The 17,461-nt window shown below is 34.7% G+C and overlaps 1 protein-coding gene across 7 annotated transcripts; it reads right to left on the bottom strand.

Moving 5' to 3' along the window:
• Window positions 1-9,410: 9,410 nt before the first annotated feature.
• Window positions 9,411-14,989, bottom strand: LOC133293283 (probable boron transporter 2). 7 transcript variants are annotated; one of them, XM_061491824.1, is made up of 12 exons: window positions 13,693-14,989; window positions 13,414-13,496; window positions 13,136-13,328; window positions 12,890-13,028; window positions 12,579-12,750; window positions 12,158-12,324; window positions 11,812-11,985; window positions 11,592-11,687; window positions 10,935-11,072; window positions 10,532-10,854; window positions 9,875-10,189; window positions 9,411-9,777 (listed from the first exon to the last, which is right to left on the bottom strand). In XM_061491824.1, the coding sequence occupies exons 1-12, from the start codon at window positions 13,794-13,796 to the stop codon at window positions 9,552-9,554; spliced, it is 2,130 nt and encodes a 709-aa protein (XP_061347808.1). In that variant the 5' UTR covers window positions 13,797-14,989; the 3' UTR covers window positions 9,411-9,551. The 7 variants fall into 7 exon arrangements, with proteins under 7 accessions (XP_061347808.1, XP_061347807.1, XP_061347810.1 ...); XM_061491823.1 differs by having other exon boundaries at window positions 9,411-9,812; window positions 9,919-10,189; XM_061491826.1 differs by having other exon boundaries at window positions 9,411-9,797; window positions 9,919-10,189.
• Window positions 14,990-17,461: the final 2,472 nt, after the last annotated feature.

Raw genomic sequence — 17,461 nt, 5'->3', positions numbered from 1 at the left:
GGAAATATAAGGTATCCATGTTTGGTTGTGTTTGATTTTATACTTATCTACCTAAATCAGAAACCTACCAAACCAAGTTACTCATCTATCTTGAAATAGCCGGCCAAAGTATCCTGCAGCCAGTGTGGTATTGGTAGAAAGCAACCTATTTGCTCACACTACATTTGTACCAAAAGACCATCATACCCTCTAACTAAGTGTGCGAAAGGAAGTTTGTGAAGGTTGATGGCTATGGTGGTCACTTGTTTTCTGGCATGCGCTGGTAATTAGTATCACTAAGCAAACCTATTTGGAATGGTTTTCTTGTTGATCAAAGAGGGAAATGTTAACATTATTTTATAAATTTGAGTTTCTCTTTCATTCTGCATTTGTACAACTAAACCTTCTAACTGGTCCGATGGTGGTTGTGAGTAAGGGTTGGACCGATTTGGTCTTCAAATGAGGATGGGTTTTTGGGTCACCGGTGGTGTGTGGTGGTGGCTGAGGAGGTTGGCTGGAGTTTGTGGGTAAGGGTTGTGAAGAAGGAGACGGGACGGTGGTTGTGGTGTAGTCTTGGCTGGCTTGAATCGGCTCAGAGGTTGTGGACGGTGGCTATGGCATCTGCGGTGGCTTTCGGCGGTGAAGATGGTGGTTTTTGGAGTGGGACGGTGGCTGAAATAAAAAAAAAAAAAATTTTAAAAGCGGGGTATTTTCGTAAAAATAACTTTTTTTTCTATCTATATTTTACATACACTCAAACATAGACTTTATAAAAGTTACCTAATTTCTCCATCAAAATTTTATCCAACCAAACAACTTTTTTTATATTTTTCTACCAAACTCACATTCCAACCATTTCTCTAGTAATCACATTTCTCTATTATTCATAAAAATTTCTCCTCAACCAAACGCCCCCTTAATTTGTGGGTCTACAAATCGCTTGGGAGCAAGGCTATAGGAGAGTGTACTTTGAAGGTGATTCCAAAAAAGCTCAAGAGCTTCTTCAGCACTTTGATGATGGGCATCCTTTACTGCCATTGGTAAGAGATATTAAGAAGTTCCTGCAAAGGCCTTGGTTGGTTAGATTTCAACATGTGCTTAGAGAAGGAATTACGATAGCAGGTTGGCTTGCTAAGCAGACACCTTTCTAGGACTGGGATATGCAGGTCTTTTATAGTCCTCCACCGGAATGTAGTTTGCTGGTCTATAATCATCAGATGGGAGTTGTCACTACTAGGATTTATTAGTTTTTTTTGTCTTTTCTTGTCTGTTTACTTTCGTGTGTCTCTTCAAAATATATATATATTGGAAAAAAATATTTCTACAGTTACTATATATAAAGTTATATACACAGCTATTCAAAAATTACGTCGTTTTTATTAATGAAGTGTGTTTCTGTAATTTCAAGTGAATTAATGAAGAGTGTTTCAGTAAAACGACGTAATTTTTGAGTAGCTATAGGTAACTTTATCTGAAGTGGCTGTAGAAATATTTATCATATATATATATATATATATATATATATATATATATATATATATATATATATATATATATAGGGCTTAACATTTATCAAGCTGCCGGAGATAACTTTATATCCGGCTACTAAATCATAACTGTACAAAGATGGATCAATGGTGATAAAGAAAGAGAGAGAGAAAGGAAATCATAACCATTCAAAGGTGAATCAATAAATATAAGGAAATAAATAATCAAAACGACGTAGTTTTGGATGGTCGGAGATAAACTTATCTCAAGCAGCTTGAGAAATATTTTTCCCATATATATATGGCTTTTTGACCCTTTTGCCCCTAATTAAATAATTAATAACCAATTTGCCCCTCCTCCAGAACTATCCACCATCCTGCCCCCATTTAGTCGATTAAGTTGCACTTTTAATCGACTAAATGGGCTAAACTCAGAAATCATGAAACGCGAATTTTAGTCGACTAAAAACTCACCTTAATCGACTACATTGTTTGCACTTTTAGTCGACTAAGCACATTATTTAGTCAACTAAATGTCGCAGATCAGGTTTTTTAAAAACCCCCCATTTCGCAAAGGGGTAGGGCTGGCAATATGGGCCAGCCCGCCCCGGCCCGCCACTAGCCCGTCCAAAATGGGCTGGCCCGCCCCGGCCCGTTTTGACAAAATGGGTTGAAAGGAGTAACCCGGCCCGTTTTATGAGTGGGCTGGCGGGCTACGGGCTAGCCCGCCTAAAATAAAAAAAATATAAAAATAAAATACAAAAAATTAAATTCTGCATAAAATCACAAAAAAAAATCTGCATAAAAGCATACAAAAATCTGCATAAAATCCTAATTTGCATATGAAACCAAGAAGACCAATGTTTAATAATCTGCATATAAATATGCATCTTTCATTCCAAAATAAAAAAATAAAATAAAATCATATCAGGATAAAATAGAGTAACAAAACAAGTAACAAAGTGTTGTATGAGCAGTCCACAACAATTCAAAAAAGCCACTTGCATGTAGAGAAATCTAAGATACGGAGCTACATAACAATTGGGTAATCTAAAAAAAAAAAAAGGACTTGGCGGGCTAGCCCGCCCCGTGGCGGGCTGACCCATATGGGCTGGCGGGTTTGGCGGGCTGGTGGGTTGAAAAACTCAACCCAGCCCGCCCCATTTGGCAGGCGGGGCGGGCCAGCCCGGCGGGCTCAGCCCATTTTGCCGGCCCTACAAAGGGGGTTATTTTCAAACCCTAATCGACTAAATCGCTCAATTCCGTCCCCTCTCTCCAACCAAGTCCGAATCTCAACCCTTGAAGGTGCGATTGAAGCTTCCTTGGTTCACACTTGCGAAATCGACATTTAGGTAACGTATTCTGACTTGCATTTGGTTTTAAGTTTAGTTTTTTTTTTTTTTTTTCTCCATGCATTTGATTTCTGTTTGCGGTTTTATGGATTTAGGTTAGGGGTAGGGTGCTAAGTTTGATGTAAGGGTGAGGGTTAGGGTTAATGTGGTGCCTTAGGCTTAGGGTTAGGGTTAGGGTTAGGGTTTATGTTGTTGTTTTGTTTGGGTTGTAGTGTTAGGGCAAGGAATGGGGTTTTGTGATGTGCTAGGGTTAGGGTTAGGGTTAGGGTTAGGGTTAGGGTTAGGGTTTCTGTTTTAGGGTTAGGGTTAGGGTTTCTGTTTTCTGTTTTATTTTAGGATTATGTTTTGTTTTTTATATTGAATTTTAAATTTTTTGATATTGTTATTGTTCATTGATTTTTGTTTCCACTTGCATTGTAAGTACAGTTGTTCCATGGCTGGCCGTAAAAGATCGTCTAGCACTGGAAATGAGAGGCGACAGAAGCTACGACAAGACCTTCCGTCTTCGTCAAGGCCACAAGAGGAAGACCCCGCTGCTGTCGACCTCCCATTCGGATACTTGTTCGAGAATGACCCGGTGGTTCATGAATCTTTTGTCCGTGACTTTGTTAACCGACCGATTTGTGGGGCCAAATCACTTGATACAACCTTTTTTGAACAAGAAGGTTTTAACATTGTGAGGTGGTTGGAGGAATCACATCTTAGGACCTTGGCTGAACTGTCGTGTTCATATTCTAAGCTGCATGTACGGGCCTTCTACCATAACCTCAGCTACCATCAGGGTGAGCTGAGGTCTAGGGTCTGCGGGGTGGAGATCATCATGACGGCTCCGGTATGGTTGGAGTTATTGGGGTATGACTTTGATTCTGCGCAGACTGTGGAATATGACGCAGACAGCGGGACCATACTTCCAGGATATACACGCGGTGATGCCGTGCAGGAGCATAGAAGAGTCTGTGGGCAACACATTGCCTATACGGAGGGGTTGCTTACTGTGGAGTCCCGCATACTACACTATGTCATCACCCACATTCTGTTTCCGCGAGCGTTCAATCATTCCAGGGTGTTGGAGCATGACATTCCCATCATGTGGGCTATCCGACATGGTACTTCGGTGAACTGGAGGCACTACATCTGTTGGATGATGTATAAGGCCAAATACAAGGGTGCACTTCCATTTGCTTGTCTTGTTCAGACTCTACCCTGGCGATCATCCGTTGAACGCCATGGCTGCCATGTAGCCCCAATTTTTGGTGAATCCTCCCCTCCAGCTCATTGTACGTAGTGCCCCGTTTGATTTTCAACATTTTCGTTTTTCCTTCAAATTGAACACCGTTGGGGCCTTCATAATGCTTTCCATCATAGTAAATCATGGTAACATACATGTTTGGACTTGAGCTCATCTTTCACACGAATTTTGGGGGTAGGAATCGGATTTTAGGGTTTTGGGTTCGGATTTGGGGGAAAAAATTGAGAAATAAAGGAAAATGACAATGATTTCACAATTACTATGCCTTAGAGGTGGTGTGATGAAATGGAAGGGTGATTGGAAGGTTCACAGCTGACAAACAAGAGAAAGAGACCAAGGGAGGAGTTTTACATTCGAATATAATGAAAATGAGACCAAGAGAGGTCTGGATATAGGGTTTTTCGCGATATTTAGTCGACTAAATAATGTGCTTAGTCGACTAAAAATGCAAACAATGTAGTCGATTAAGGTGAGTTTTTAGTCGACTAAAATTCGCGTTTCATGATTTTTGAGTTTAGCCCATTTAGTCGATTAAAAGTGCAACTTAATCGACTAAATGGGGGCAGGATGGTGGATAGTTCTGGGAGAGGGGCAAATTGGTTATTAATTATTTAATTAGGGGAAAAAGGGTCAAAAAGCCATATATATATATATATATATATATATATATATATATATATATATATATATATATATATATATATATATATATATATATCATTGATGATGTTTTAGGATAACACAGCGTTATTTATTTTTTTTTCTTGGTTTGATTTGAGGTGATTTTGTGTTTTGTATTTTATTTATGGATTTTGTTAACATGTATCCACACGGGTAAAGAATTAAAATTAGCATTTTTTTTATATATATTATTAAGCATTTTTAATTATTTAAAAAAAATCACTTTTAAACTTTTAAGATAATAAATATTTATTTTTTATTTAATTAATATTTTCTCTTAATGAAAAAGAAAACGCCTTTTATTTATTTTCGTTGGGGATCGAACTGCTATTAGTAGCAATGAAGTTCAACTCACGGCATTTTTTCACAACCATCCTTAATTCGTTGAGAAATGGGCTTGGGCTTTTGCTTTCTCTCCAAATTAAGGAAGCACACTTTGTGGATTATAATTTTATTTCCAACGGTACGGAGAATACTGCTCTAATGTTATCTGAGAAATTTTTTGTCTTATCCACTCACAATTTAAAGGAGAAAGGAGAGAAAAAATATAAAGTCCATCTTTAATTTGTGGATGTATAAGATAAAAATTCTCATGAGAGTAATATTCTCCTTATTTCAGTGTATTCAGTTTCTGCTGTGTAGTTTTGGAGGCTAGTCCATATCAGAGAGTGAAAACATTGTCTGCATTCCACTAAGTTATGTTTCTTATCTAAGTAGATGGGTCCTCACCAGTGACATGAATCCTCATCCCATTCATTGAAACAACCTTTTATAGCATCTCCAAGCAAATATGCCATTTTTACAAAGTCTACAAACGTTAGTTCTAAAATCATAACGCTCTCCGTGAGCAACTAAGTCGACATTTTATAACAACCCTAATTATTTTTTTGAGATAAGGAGACTCTCCCGAACTAATCTCGAGTGTAGAACGAGTCAAGGATTAAGATCTTATGCCCCATTTCCAACCTGACATTGATAGGAATCAAACCATAATATTTTTCCGCCCGCTCAACTCCAATGCATCAACTGAGATATTGTGTATAACTTTTCAAATATATATATATTTTTTTTGGTATCCAACTTTTCAAATATATTATATAAACTGCAGTACATGTAAGTTTTTTTTTTTTTTGGTAAATGCAGTTTAGTCACATTTAAATTTTTTATGTTCCAAATTCATACTTAATAAGTTGTATCATCAATTAAATAAATCTATTTTTTATATTATTTTAATTTATAAGAACTTTAATTGAATTCAAAATTTAGTTATCATTAATTTGATTATATATAAGTCATAAAATGAATCTCATCCCTTTCAATAATAGTAAGTTAATTACCTTTATTTTTAAATTTTAAATTTATTCAAGTATCTATTCTATTTCTATCAGTTAATAAAACCATTATTTTTTAATTCTCACATTGCAATTAAATTTTTTTAATTTATATTGTTAGAATCCCAAATTTTAAGAGAAAGTGATGGAAGTTGAGACGAAAGTGAGAATCTTTTGGTCACTGAAAACTGCAACTGTTTTTCAGGTACTCCGATATAGCACATAAATTTGTAGAGGGAATGATAATTGATTCCAAGGTAAAAAGTAATGAATAACATTTAAGATCAACTGGCAAATCATAATTAAAATTCACATACCTAAATTTTCACCGTCTATAATTTATGAAGAAAATATTATATGAATCCATGATAATAGAATTATTACCATCAAACTCTCAATTTTTTATAATTCTTTTTACATTATCACTGTCTTTAATATACGAGATTATTTTTTTTCTCTTCAAATGGACCCCACATATTTCATGTGTGTAGAAGATATGAGAAACATTAATTCTTTAATATATCAGAAAAATATTTCTGCAGAGTTACTGCAGATAAGTTATCTGCATTTATTTCCAAAACGACATCGTTTTGGATTGAAATATTAAAAAATTATAATTATAAAGACTATAATAACCCTGAAATAAATTAAAATTATAAAAACACCATGATTTCCGCCCCGAAACGACGTCGTATTGGGCTTACTGCAGATAACTTATCTACAGTAACTGCAGAAAAAGCGAACCCTTAATATATATACATACATATTTCTCTTTTTTTTCTCTCTTCCTTTATCACCATTGATTCATCTCTGTACGGTTATGATTTAGTAGCCGGAGTTAAAATTAGTTCAAGCATGAGAAACGATAAATCACACACACACACACACACATATATATATATTGCATTTTCTCTCTCCGCCACGTTAGCCGATAGTGTCTGAGGAAAGAGAAAAAAAGAACAGTTTTATTGTTATAACTAAGTATGACCGGTCATACTTAGTTAAAAAGAGTAGCTGTAGACAACCTTATATAAGGTGACTGTAGAAATATTTTTCCCAATATATATATATATATATATATATATATATATATATATATATATATATGAGGTAGGATCCTTTGACACCAGTGTCAAATTTGAAATTTGACACCTCATCTGAGAGCCGTTAGATCACAAAAGATCAACGACTCTGATTCGTAAGCATATGACACCATTGATTTTTTGTGATCTAATGGCTCTCAGCTCAAGTGTCAAAATTAAAATTTGACACTGGTGTCAAAGGATATATATACATATATATGGGATAAATAAATCTCATGTTGTAAGAATAGTCATCTCTCATGTTAGTGAGAGCTCGATTTCCGTGTTAATATTTTCTTTCATTTTTCTTTTTTATTTAAACTAGTGGGCCTACTTGATTGTGTGTGTAGGAGAAAAGCTCATCTCATGTTGCATGAGAAAATGTAACCCCTATATATATATATATATATATATATATATATATATATATATATATATATGGGTTAATTCAAAGTAAGGGAGTCTTCGTTTTTTTTGTATTTTTGTGGTTTTTGCCATGATCAATTATATCAGATTCAAAGAATTTTGAAATTATATTCATCGAGCAAAATCATAATGCCATTAATCATTGATTGAATTTAGATTCAAATATAAATTCAGATTGTAAATTACGCAAATCTATAGAGAGAAAGAGTGTGAGAGGTAGTAAGGAAAAAGAAAGGGGAAAATGGTTTATTTTATTCCACAAATCTCCATCATTGGGTGAGATTGTAATGTAACGGTGTTAAGAGAGGTAGGCAAAATAAGAGTAGTCAGAATAAACTATCCTTAAATAAAATGAAGAACAGTAACAGATATTAGTATGATTAAAAAAGGAATTTTAAAGAAATATAAAAAAAATAGTTGAACAAGAATGACAACAGACACAAAATAAGAACAGTAAATGCTTCACAAAAGAGAAATGCAAAAAGAATTATTTTGGTTAGACGGACTCATTTTGGTTAGAACGGAAAGGTCAAGTTCAAAACAACCAGCTGATAGAGATGTAATGATATTATCGTATCAAAATCAACAATGTAAGGTTGAAGTTTAAGAACTGATTTTTTATTTAAACATCATCGTAAAATTGATTTATGGAATATCTAGTTAGTTGGAGGATAATCAATATCTGTTTGAAATGACTAGAATACAGGAAGACAAAAGAGATTAATATTGTCTATGGTTCAGTTCACTAGCTAATAATTGTTATGAACCTATATGATCTCTAACCATATGGGACAAGGCGTGCAGATAAAAGTGAGTGCTCCTTTCAAATCTTCACTTACTATCATCAAGCCATTATTGAAAAGCAGAAGGAGATGCAAGTCTGTCTAAAAAGCTTTGAAAGGATTGCTTAGTGCTTAATAGGAAAAGGCTTTTCCTTGAGATGAAAGATGTAGGACCAGAGGTTCAGTTGGCTCGCAAACTCATCCTGGTCAAGACTTTTTGTTCTCTCCAACCAGTAAAACCAAACGCCTAACTTAAACAATCATATTATGGCCTTGAGTATGTCTTCAACGTCACTACATTGAAATCAGTACTTCTCCGGGGAAACTTTTTTGCATAGATTAATATACAAATGACCCAATGCATGTGCATGTAAACATCAAAGTGACAGCTATTTCTTCCCATAGATACATTCAAAGAATGGATAAATGTTGTGCTTGAAACCATGCACCAACAAATCACAATTGCTCTGTACTTGTCGTGTGGCCCCACATGTTCCATCTTTACTAGAGAACAAAATATCCTTATCACTGATATCATATGCAGCAAATTTGTCAATAAATCAGCAGAAGGGCAAAGTTTGTGGCCAACAATACATTTATGAATGCAAAGCTTTGTTTAGCCAAGGACTGTAGCTTCTTTAATTTATATATATATATATATATATATATATATATATATATATATATATATATAGAGAGAGAGAGAGAGAGAGAGAGAGAGAGAGAGAGAGAGAGAGAGATAGGATTTTTTGACACTAGTGTCAAATTTGAAGTTTGACACCTCATCTGAGAGCCGTTAGATAAAATAAAATCAATGATGTCACATGCTTACAAATCAGAATCGCTGATCTTTTTTGATCTAATGGCTCTCAGATGAGGTGTCAAATTTGACACTGGTGTCAAAGGATCCTACCTTATATATATATATATATATATATATATATATATATATATATATCACGTAAACTACAAAAAACTAAAATTCAAGATAGCAACATTACTAACATAACATTTTTCCATCAACATGAAAATATCCCTGCCCATTCAGTCAAACAACAAACTATGGTAAAAGGTTAAAAAGAAGAAAAGAGAGACATTGAGAAGATGACCTTATGTCACAAAATCAAGTTCAAGACCTCTAGAGCATCATTTACTACTATAATCGATTATCAAGATACATTTTTAGGTTGATGGTGAACCATTGATATCCTTCCCAGTTGCTGCTAGGCTGCATTCCCCCCTCAATTCAGTTACTCTAGGGCTGGGAACCCTTCTTGATATGTGTGGACTATTAGCAGGTCTTATATCTCCGAATGAAGTTGGAGTTGAACTACTTGTTTTGGGGCTTTGTGTGCGACGAATCTCTCCACGACTCCTTGTAATAATTTCATCAAGAATTTCCCCACCACTGATATTAATTCTTGTTGCCTGGTTATTTGGATCCTGCCAGGTTATGGACATTAAACTGTGAACAAGAGCTTTGACAGATATATGTGATACAAGACTATACCATTTTTGTACTAATTTGATAATGGTTCAAACTACTTACATCAAAGGACATGTTGAAAGCAATGGCAGGTGCTTCCTCATATGCTGCTGCGTCCAACTCTTGAAGATGGGCTCCTTTGAAAACCTTAGAAAGAAAATATTGCCGCACAGGGACAAGAAGCATGATTAACAATGGGAAAAGGACCCCAGCAAGTGGGATCCAGGTTATGCCAAAGCAGAGGAGCAAGTAAGCTGTCTGGAACAAGGTAAACATGGCAACTGTTTTGAAGGGTACGGTCTCAACAAAGGTGGCATGGTATTTCTCCAGCAGTCTAGAAAATAGGAAAGAAAAAAGGGTCATCATCAACAACTTCAGCAGCCTCTTAAAATGGAATGCTAATGCTGAATGTGCATGCGAGCACACACAAGCATATGTTATTGTCAACATGGATCATGCATATGCACAGTTGAAATCAGTTAATAACTTAACATCCACAATTCTTGACTAAGAAAAAAATAACTAAACAAATAGTGGAATTCCCAAACTGAGAAAAAAATGACATGATGCATGCTGTTGATGCACTATAATTAGGATGCAGACAGAGGAAGGAAATTTTGGTCCTTGAGTCCTAGAACTATGCCAATGATAAAATTGACTATGAGCATAGGTATACTTGTATCTTCGACTCGGAGCAGTGAAAAGATACAATATTCTCTCCCAGAACTGATTTCCAGGCAAGCTTTCAATTGCCATGAAGGCAAAGTAACCCCAAAGCACTGCAGTTGGTATCTTCTTCAATAGAGGCATAGCAGCTACACAAGCCCCAACCATCAATGCCTGCAGTAGATTGCTGAGGCGCTGCTCTTTAACTTCAACTGGCAAAAGGTCATCAACATCCTTATTCACATCAAAGACAATCTCATCAACTGGGGCGTCAATGTATCCATGACTTGAAGCCAGTTGAATGGTAGATTCCTTCAGCTCTTTCAGCCCCTGCTTGATAAATAAAATCAAGGATAAAGAAGAGAGAAGATCACAAATTTCAAATCAATTGGAAATCATAGGATTACATTTACCAAGGTAGGTGGCATTTGGTGAACCAATGGAGTTTGCATTTCATCATATGCTTCTTTCATACTTTGGTATAACTGACTCAGGTTCAGATTTTTCCGCATGCTTTTTCGTGCAGTAGATACAAGCTTATTCCGTAAGAGCTATTTCAAACAAAACAAATATCCATGATAATCAATTAGCTTAGCTATATATAGACAAGACTTAACAAAATGGGTGATAACAATGTCTATACATGGCAACAAGTCATATTTGAGAATTTTTTAAAATGATAACAATAAAATAAGATATTATCATGTAACCTTCCGATCACTCCTTATTCATTTTTATAAACGTTTTATAATTCTATTAATTTAAAAAATAAAAAACAAACCCCTCTCCTCTCCTCCCCTCCAAACTCTTCCACCCAAACAGAATTGTCAACTAGTAGCATGCATAATCAGATAAGAAGAAGAAATAAAAACAATTTTCAATACAGCTATAATCATTCAATTACAAATCTCAGTGAAGCCTGAGCAGAATATAAGATGGTTATGTTCTGGTAAATCTGGAAAAATAAACAATTGTCTACCAAAATGAAACAAAGAAATTAACAGGAAAGAAGGATCTGTGATTAACAGTTGAGATATAATGTATTCAAAGGTCAGAAAAAATGATATTACCTGGTGTTTCAGTGTAGCCAAGCTCTTTGTATGCATTGGAGATTGCGGAATCACACCATTGGAAGGAGGGATTCCAATAAGCCCACACAACATGGTCTGGTCAGCAAAATGAAAAACAAATTAAAAGGAAATATTTGGTAGATGTAGTAGAAATATGTTATCTATTACCATTCACTGGTATTGCAATTGAATTTACTAGTATTTCAAAGAAATTACGTACCAAAAAGCCCAAGAGTAGTAGGTCATAATGATACGATGAGGGTTTTCTGAGATTGAACTCCTTCTGCTGTGCAAGTTGTGATGCAACACTGTGATCAAAGTAGTAAAGCACAGCAATCATAGTTGCTGGTATAAATGCTCCAATAATATATAAAGGGGGCACATTTAACATTTCCTGCAAAATGTAAAAATAAAAATAAAAAATAAAAAAATGAGCAACAAGCCATGCTTGCTTTGCAGGGAGCAAAGCTAGAATTGGCTTTCCATAATCCATAATATATAGTGAAATTAATCAAATTATACATTCAGTACTATGAGAATAGTATCCGCATTATATAATCAATCACCTTAACAACAGTCCAATTTGAGTATGCACCAGGAGACCATGGGTTTGGACTGAAAAGTCGCCGAGGGATTCCCCTTGGAACCTTGTTGACTGGTATGTAAGAAACAGCAGTCCATATGAGAACCATTAATGGGACTCCATAATCAGCTACAAATCCCCGTAGCCAACCTATAATACAACTATATTTTAGAAGAATGAAAATGTTGATAAGACAAGCAATTTTACTGCAAAAACAAACCAGAAGAAAGCATTAAGGACAATATTAGATTACTGGGGAAAAAATGGAAACAGACTGAAGAACTTGCACCAGAGGACATGAAATTGGTTTCTCTAATGTCGTCTCAAACTTGAAGTCTATCTTATGAAGCAAATCAAATTCCCTAATGAATTTTTTTATCATGATTCAGAAGTATAAACAATACCTGTCCCATAACGCCAGGATCTAGCCTTGCGGCTTCGTAGACCAGTAAAAAGAAGGCCAAATGACAAAACTAAAGCAAACATTCCATTGCCAAACAGCCAAGAGGATTGGAGTGCAATCTGATTGGTACCTTCTCTCTGGGTATTGGGTACACCAAACTCTTCCACAAGTCCCTTTAAAATGGAGATTATTAACCTTATTATTAAACACGTTTCATTTTAGGTAATAGTGAATGGAAGGTTCCTATTTGGTAGCCACATATACAAGTTGCAGATTACTAAAGAAAAATGGTCATGGTTGATGCATACTCACCTTTATAGCCTGCTGCATAAAGAGCATTGCAATTAGCAGACCAAATAGTTCACCAGCAAGGCGTGTGAATCTGTTGATTATGGAGCATGCACCAAGAATTGCCAGCAAGAAGAGCAACAGGGAAGTCCAAACACACACCCTAAAAAATTATTTAAAATAAAAAATAAAAAAAATTGAGAAAGTTACTTCAGTTCATCAGTAATTCCTTTTGTACAATTTAAACCACTCAAGGAGCTCCAAAGATACCATCCAGTCCAGGGCAGGAAAAGTTTGTGTCCCAAATCCTTTCGATCCTTTGCAAAGTTATACATGAATGTATACATAAGAACTGTTGGCTCAGCTACACCTAGTATGAGGAGAGGCTGCCCTCCAATGATTGAATGGATAATACCACAGAGCGCGGTTGATGCAAGAGTCTGCACAGCAGTGAGAGTTCCATCTGTATAATATAACCAAAGAAGCATTTCTGAGCAATCAATGACTAAAATACCAAAGGAGACTGAACCTGAAAAGTATTCTTGTACCAGTGTCTCTCTCCAGTTGCTCTCCAAAAGAAATAACAGGAATTGCTGAAGCAAAAAATATGTATGTAGTTGGGGCAAGGATCCTATATAAAACAACATCAAAATTAAATCACTGACAAATTTTCTTGCTGGTGTTTCAAAAGGAAATCTATAACTTTGTATGCAATAGGCATGATTAAATTTAAGGAGAGATAAGAGGAAGGACTTTTGGTTAAAAACTTGAGGAAGCCAGTCAGATTATAATTGTAATATCAGAATCAGCATATTTTTATCACAAACCTGACCCCAGCTTGGAATCCACTGGTCCAATCCTGTTTGTAGCACATAATTCTGGCTTTGAGGTCATTCTTAATCCCACGGAAGGGAACAAATGTTTCTTCCATGAAAGTCTTGGAATATCAAGGAATTAATTTTGATCTTTAGTTTTGGTTTATAGGAAAAGAAAAATATGTAATTAGAAGATGCTGACTCACTTCAAGGGAGCTCTAGAGGTAAAATAGTGACTAAAGCTGCATATATGAAAACATCAATACAACTCCGGGCAGGGAGAGCAGAATCCTACATATCATCCTAAACTGGAAAGAAGGAAGAAGGTATACCTCATTTTTTTTATTGTTGAGGGCATCAAGCCCTTGATGAAGAAAATGAATAAATGAATCCAGTTGAAGAATTTACATTTCAAAGAATTTATGAAGAGTTTTTGAATATATTGTTATGAACCACAAAAGAATGAGTCAGTAGTTGAACAAAAAGCACTTGGATTACATATCCAAACGAAACTCAAAAGAGTATCAGAGTTGGTTTTTTCTTTTCTTTTTCACTTTAACAAGAAGAGTAGACACTCTCCACAGAGCTGAAAATGAAGACTAGCGTTCAGCCATGACAAATCCTAGATCCAAAACCACCCCTTTCCCTGGATTCCGAAGAAGCCCTCCATATGCCATCCAGAGAGACCAAACTCACTCCCAGAAACAACCCAATAGAAGCAGATTGGTAGCATTCCAGTTACATGGTACACTTCACACACTCAAACTGAGGTTAATTAAATATCAGTTCTGAAGGTATAGCTATGGAGGGCAATCTGACAAAATTAACGAAAACCCATCATCACAACCTGCATTTTCTACAATTTAGAAGCACTGAGAATTATGTTCATCAACTAGACCCAGATGGATATCTGGCCAAGATTAACGAGATTCCATGACTGAAACCATGAATGGACTGGTTCAGAACACTTTTGAGGAATTGGGCATTAATAAGAATTCAAAAGGGTAACTTAATCTAAAATCAAAATTACATTTTTTTGCAAGGAGCTATATAATAAAGGAACAAGAGCTGATGCAAGCAAACCAAAGAAGAAGTAGAGGAGATTGCAGTTACATTTAAGTGAGATACACAAGTAGTGAACACTATGGTAGACAAGATTGAGACAAACCCACAAGGCCAACACAACACAGAGAAGAACTAACGAATTTCGAGGTTGGGAAAACAAGACAGTAACTGAGAGAAGTTAGAAGAACAAACAAACGCTGCACAGAGAGGATTTTTGTGTGAGAGTGTTGACATGCGATGACTAATAGTTTAAATAAAATCTTTGAACGAGGATTCAAGTGGAAATCGAAAGGGTAATGTTAGTGGTAAGGTCGTACCATGAACTTAATCGTAAATCATGAGTGATAGTGGTCACACTGTCACAGAAAAAGCATCAACATATTTTGGACACAAGTAAACAAAACCGTTTTGGAAAAGGATAGTTGCGTGTTAAAAAATTTTAATTATTTGAAATATGAATAAAATATTTTGGATCATTTAAAAAAATGTATTTAGTAGTTTGTGCAAAAATATATAAGATTGCAGTGATAATTTTGCGTCATTCCTAAAATATTATTAGTTTATGTAAGAATAAATAAGATTGCGTCACTCAAAAAAATTGTTATTTACTTTCGTACCAAATAAAATTACTACATTAGAATATTTCTTGCATTTTAAAGTAATAATCATTTTATTAGTTTACTTTAAACTAATAAAATGACTATTACTTTCAAAGAGAGATTATTAGTCATTTTATTAGTTTACAAAAAAAATAAAAAGAAAATATTCTTTTCTAGTTTTATTTTTTTTCTTGTTATTTTCTAGTAAATAAATAAAGGAGAAATTAATAACACGGTAATTAGACAACAATCTTTAGGACTTGTTTGGGAGTTAGTTTTAGGAAGGGAAGGATTTTATTAATCTCTTTCCTTGTTTGTGAGTTTAAAAAAGTGAAAGGAAGGATTTAGGAATTTTCACAAAATCCTCCAAAATCCTTCTTCTTCTTAAAATTAAAGTTTTCCAAATTTGGGAGGTTTTAACTCTCAAACAAGGGAAGGGAATACCCTTTATTTCCCTTCCCTTCCTTCTCCTTATTCTCCTTTGAATTCTTTTTTCTTTCCTTCTCCTTTAAACTCTCAAACAAAGCCTTAGAGTAACTAAATGTCCCCCAAAATTCTGATTCCTAACAGGTACTTTTTTTTTTTTTTTGTAAATTCCTAACAGGTATTTTACCTACAAGTAACTCTTTCTATAAATAAAGGGTTAAGTTTATTTGATACACACCTTAAATTCTCTATTCTCTTAGTTGTTATTATACACACATCCAATGCCTTCGATTATATGGCCCTGTTATTATGCGCAATGATTTGTTATCCTTGCGATATCTCTTCCATAGACCATCTCAAGCATACTGATCTAAGATACTATTAGGAATGTGGCTTTTATACTCAAGAGGGGGATGAAAAATATTTTTTTGCAAAAGCCACCTTCTTGTTTTTAAAATATCATTTTAAGTAAACTTTGATATATGAAAAGTTAATCAATCCATAACATATTATGTATCACAATTATAGAACATATTCTAGCAAATACAAGATATTTAAGTAGAAATTAAAGTGCTAAATAAAAAGTAAGGGTTGAGAGAAATACAAATTCAATTTATCCTAATTCGGTCACCACCAATTGTGACCTATGTCCAGACTGAAATCACTCAATAGTTTTCCCCTATACCACCAAGCTTCAGTGAGTGCTTAATAAACTGCTATAACCACCAAGTTTTTGAGTACTTGGCAATCTTCATAACTCTTTCCAAACTTTCTTAGGTGATAGACTATCTCTCAATTACTAAGGGTCTCACTGCCATTTAACTCAAGAATACAATAAGGAATGTGCTTGGAACTTAATAAACACTCTCAAAGTGTAGATAATACAAATTGAAGCACAAAGATTATATGATTTATGACAAGATAAGCTCAAAGGATCAAATATGTGTTATTCAAGTGTATAATCAATGAAATTTATGAAGAAAGGCTCAAAGAATGATTCAATAGTGTCTAAACTTGGTTGGAGAAGTAATCAATGAGTAATATATATAAGTTTTGGAACAAAACTAGATGTTAGAATGCTTATTGGATAGTAAGTAATCGATTACTTCATCAAGTAATTAAATACTTTTTCTCTAGTGAAGTATTTGATTACCAATCAAGAAAGTATTTGAATACTTTCTTAACAGCAACCAATGATGTAGCAAATTTGAGTTTAAAGGCATTCCAACTTGCTTCCGACCACTTTTTATGAAGGATCTTGATTTGATAAATATGTTTTGAAGTTATAAAACATGTCAAGTACATTTTCCATGGATTTTTTAAAATTTCATTCAAGTATTTAAAGCCATGGATAATGCATGTATGAAAATAAGTAAAATTTGAAAAACACTTTGAACTCATGTAATGCAATTCAACATATACCGTTACATATGAGTTTAAGTCCTAGAGATATAGTTTTAAATAAAATTTTGGACTTAGCTTCATGTATTATGTCTTGGATCTTGATTATTTACTTGAGTTTGATGCTTTGACTTGTTGGATATGTCAATACTTAGCACTTTGTTGGTTTTGATCCTTTTTCACTATGGTTGTGATATTGAGCTTCTTTGAGAAGTTGTCCATGATTTCTTTCCTTTGAACTTAGTGTTGCTTTTCTAATTATTCCTTGTTGCTATTAATTCATTACTAGC

Source organism: Gastrolobium bilobum, unplaced genomic scaffold (assembly GCF_033153095.1).
Source record: "Gastrolobium bilobum isolate Gb01-03AN ecotype WA unplaced genomic scaffold, APGP_CSIRO_Gbil_v1 utg9409, whole genome shotgun sequence".
NCBI lineage: Eukaryota > Viridiplantae > Streptophyta > Magnoliopsida > Fabales > Fabaceae > Gastrolobium > Gastrolobium bilobum.
Note: the sequence above shows the minus strand (reverse complement) of the source record. Positions and strands in the feature narration are given on the sequence as shown.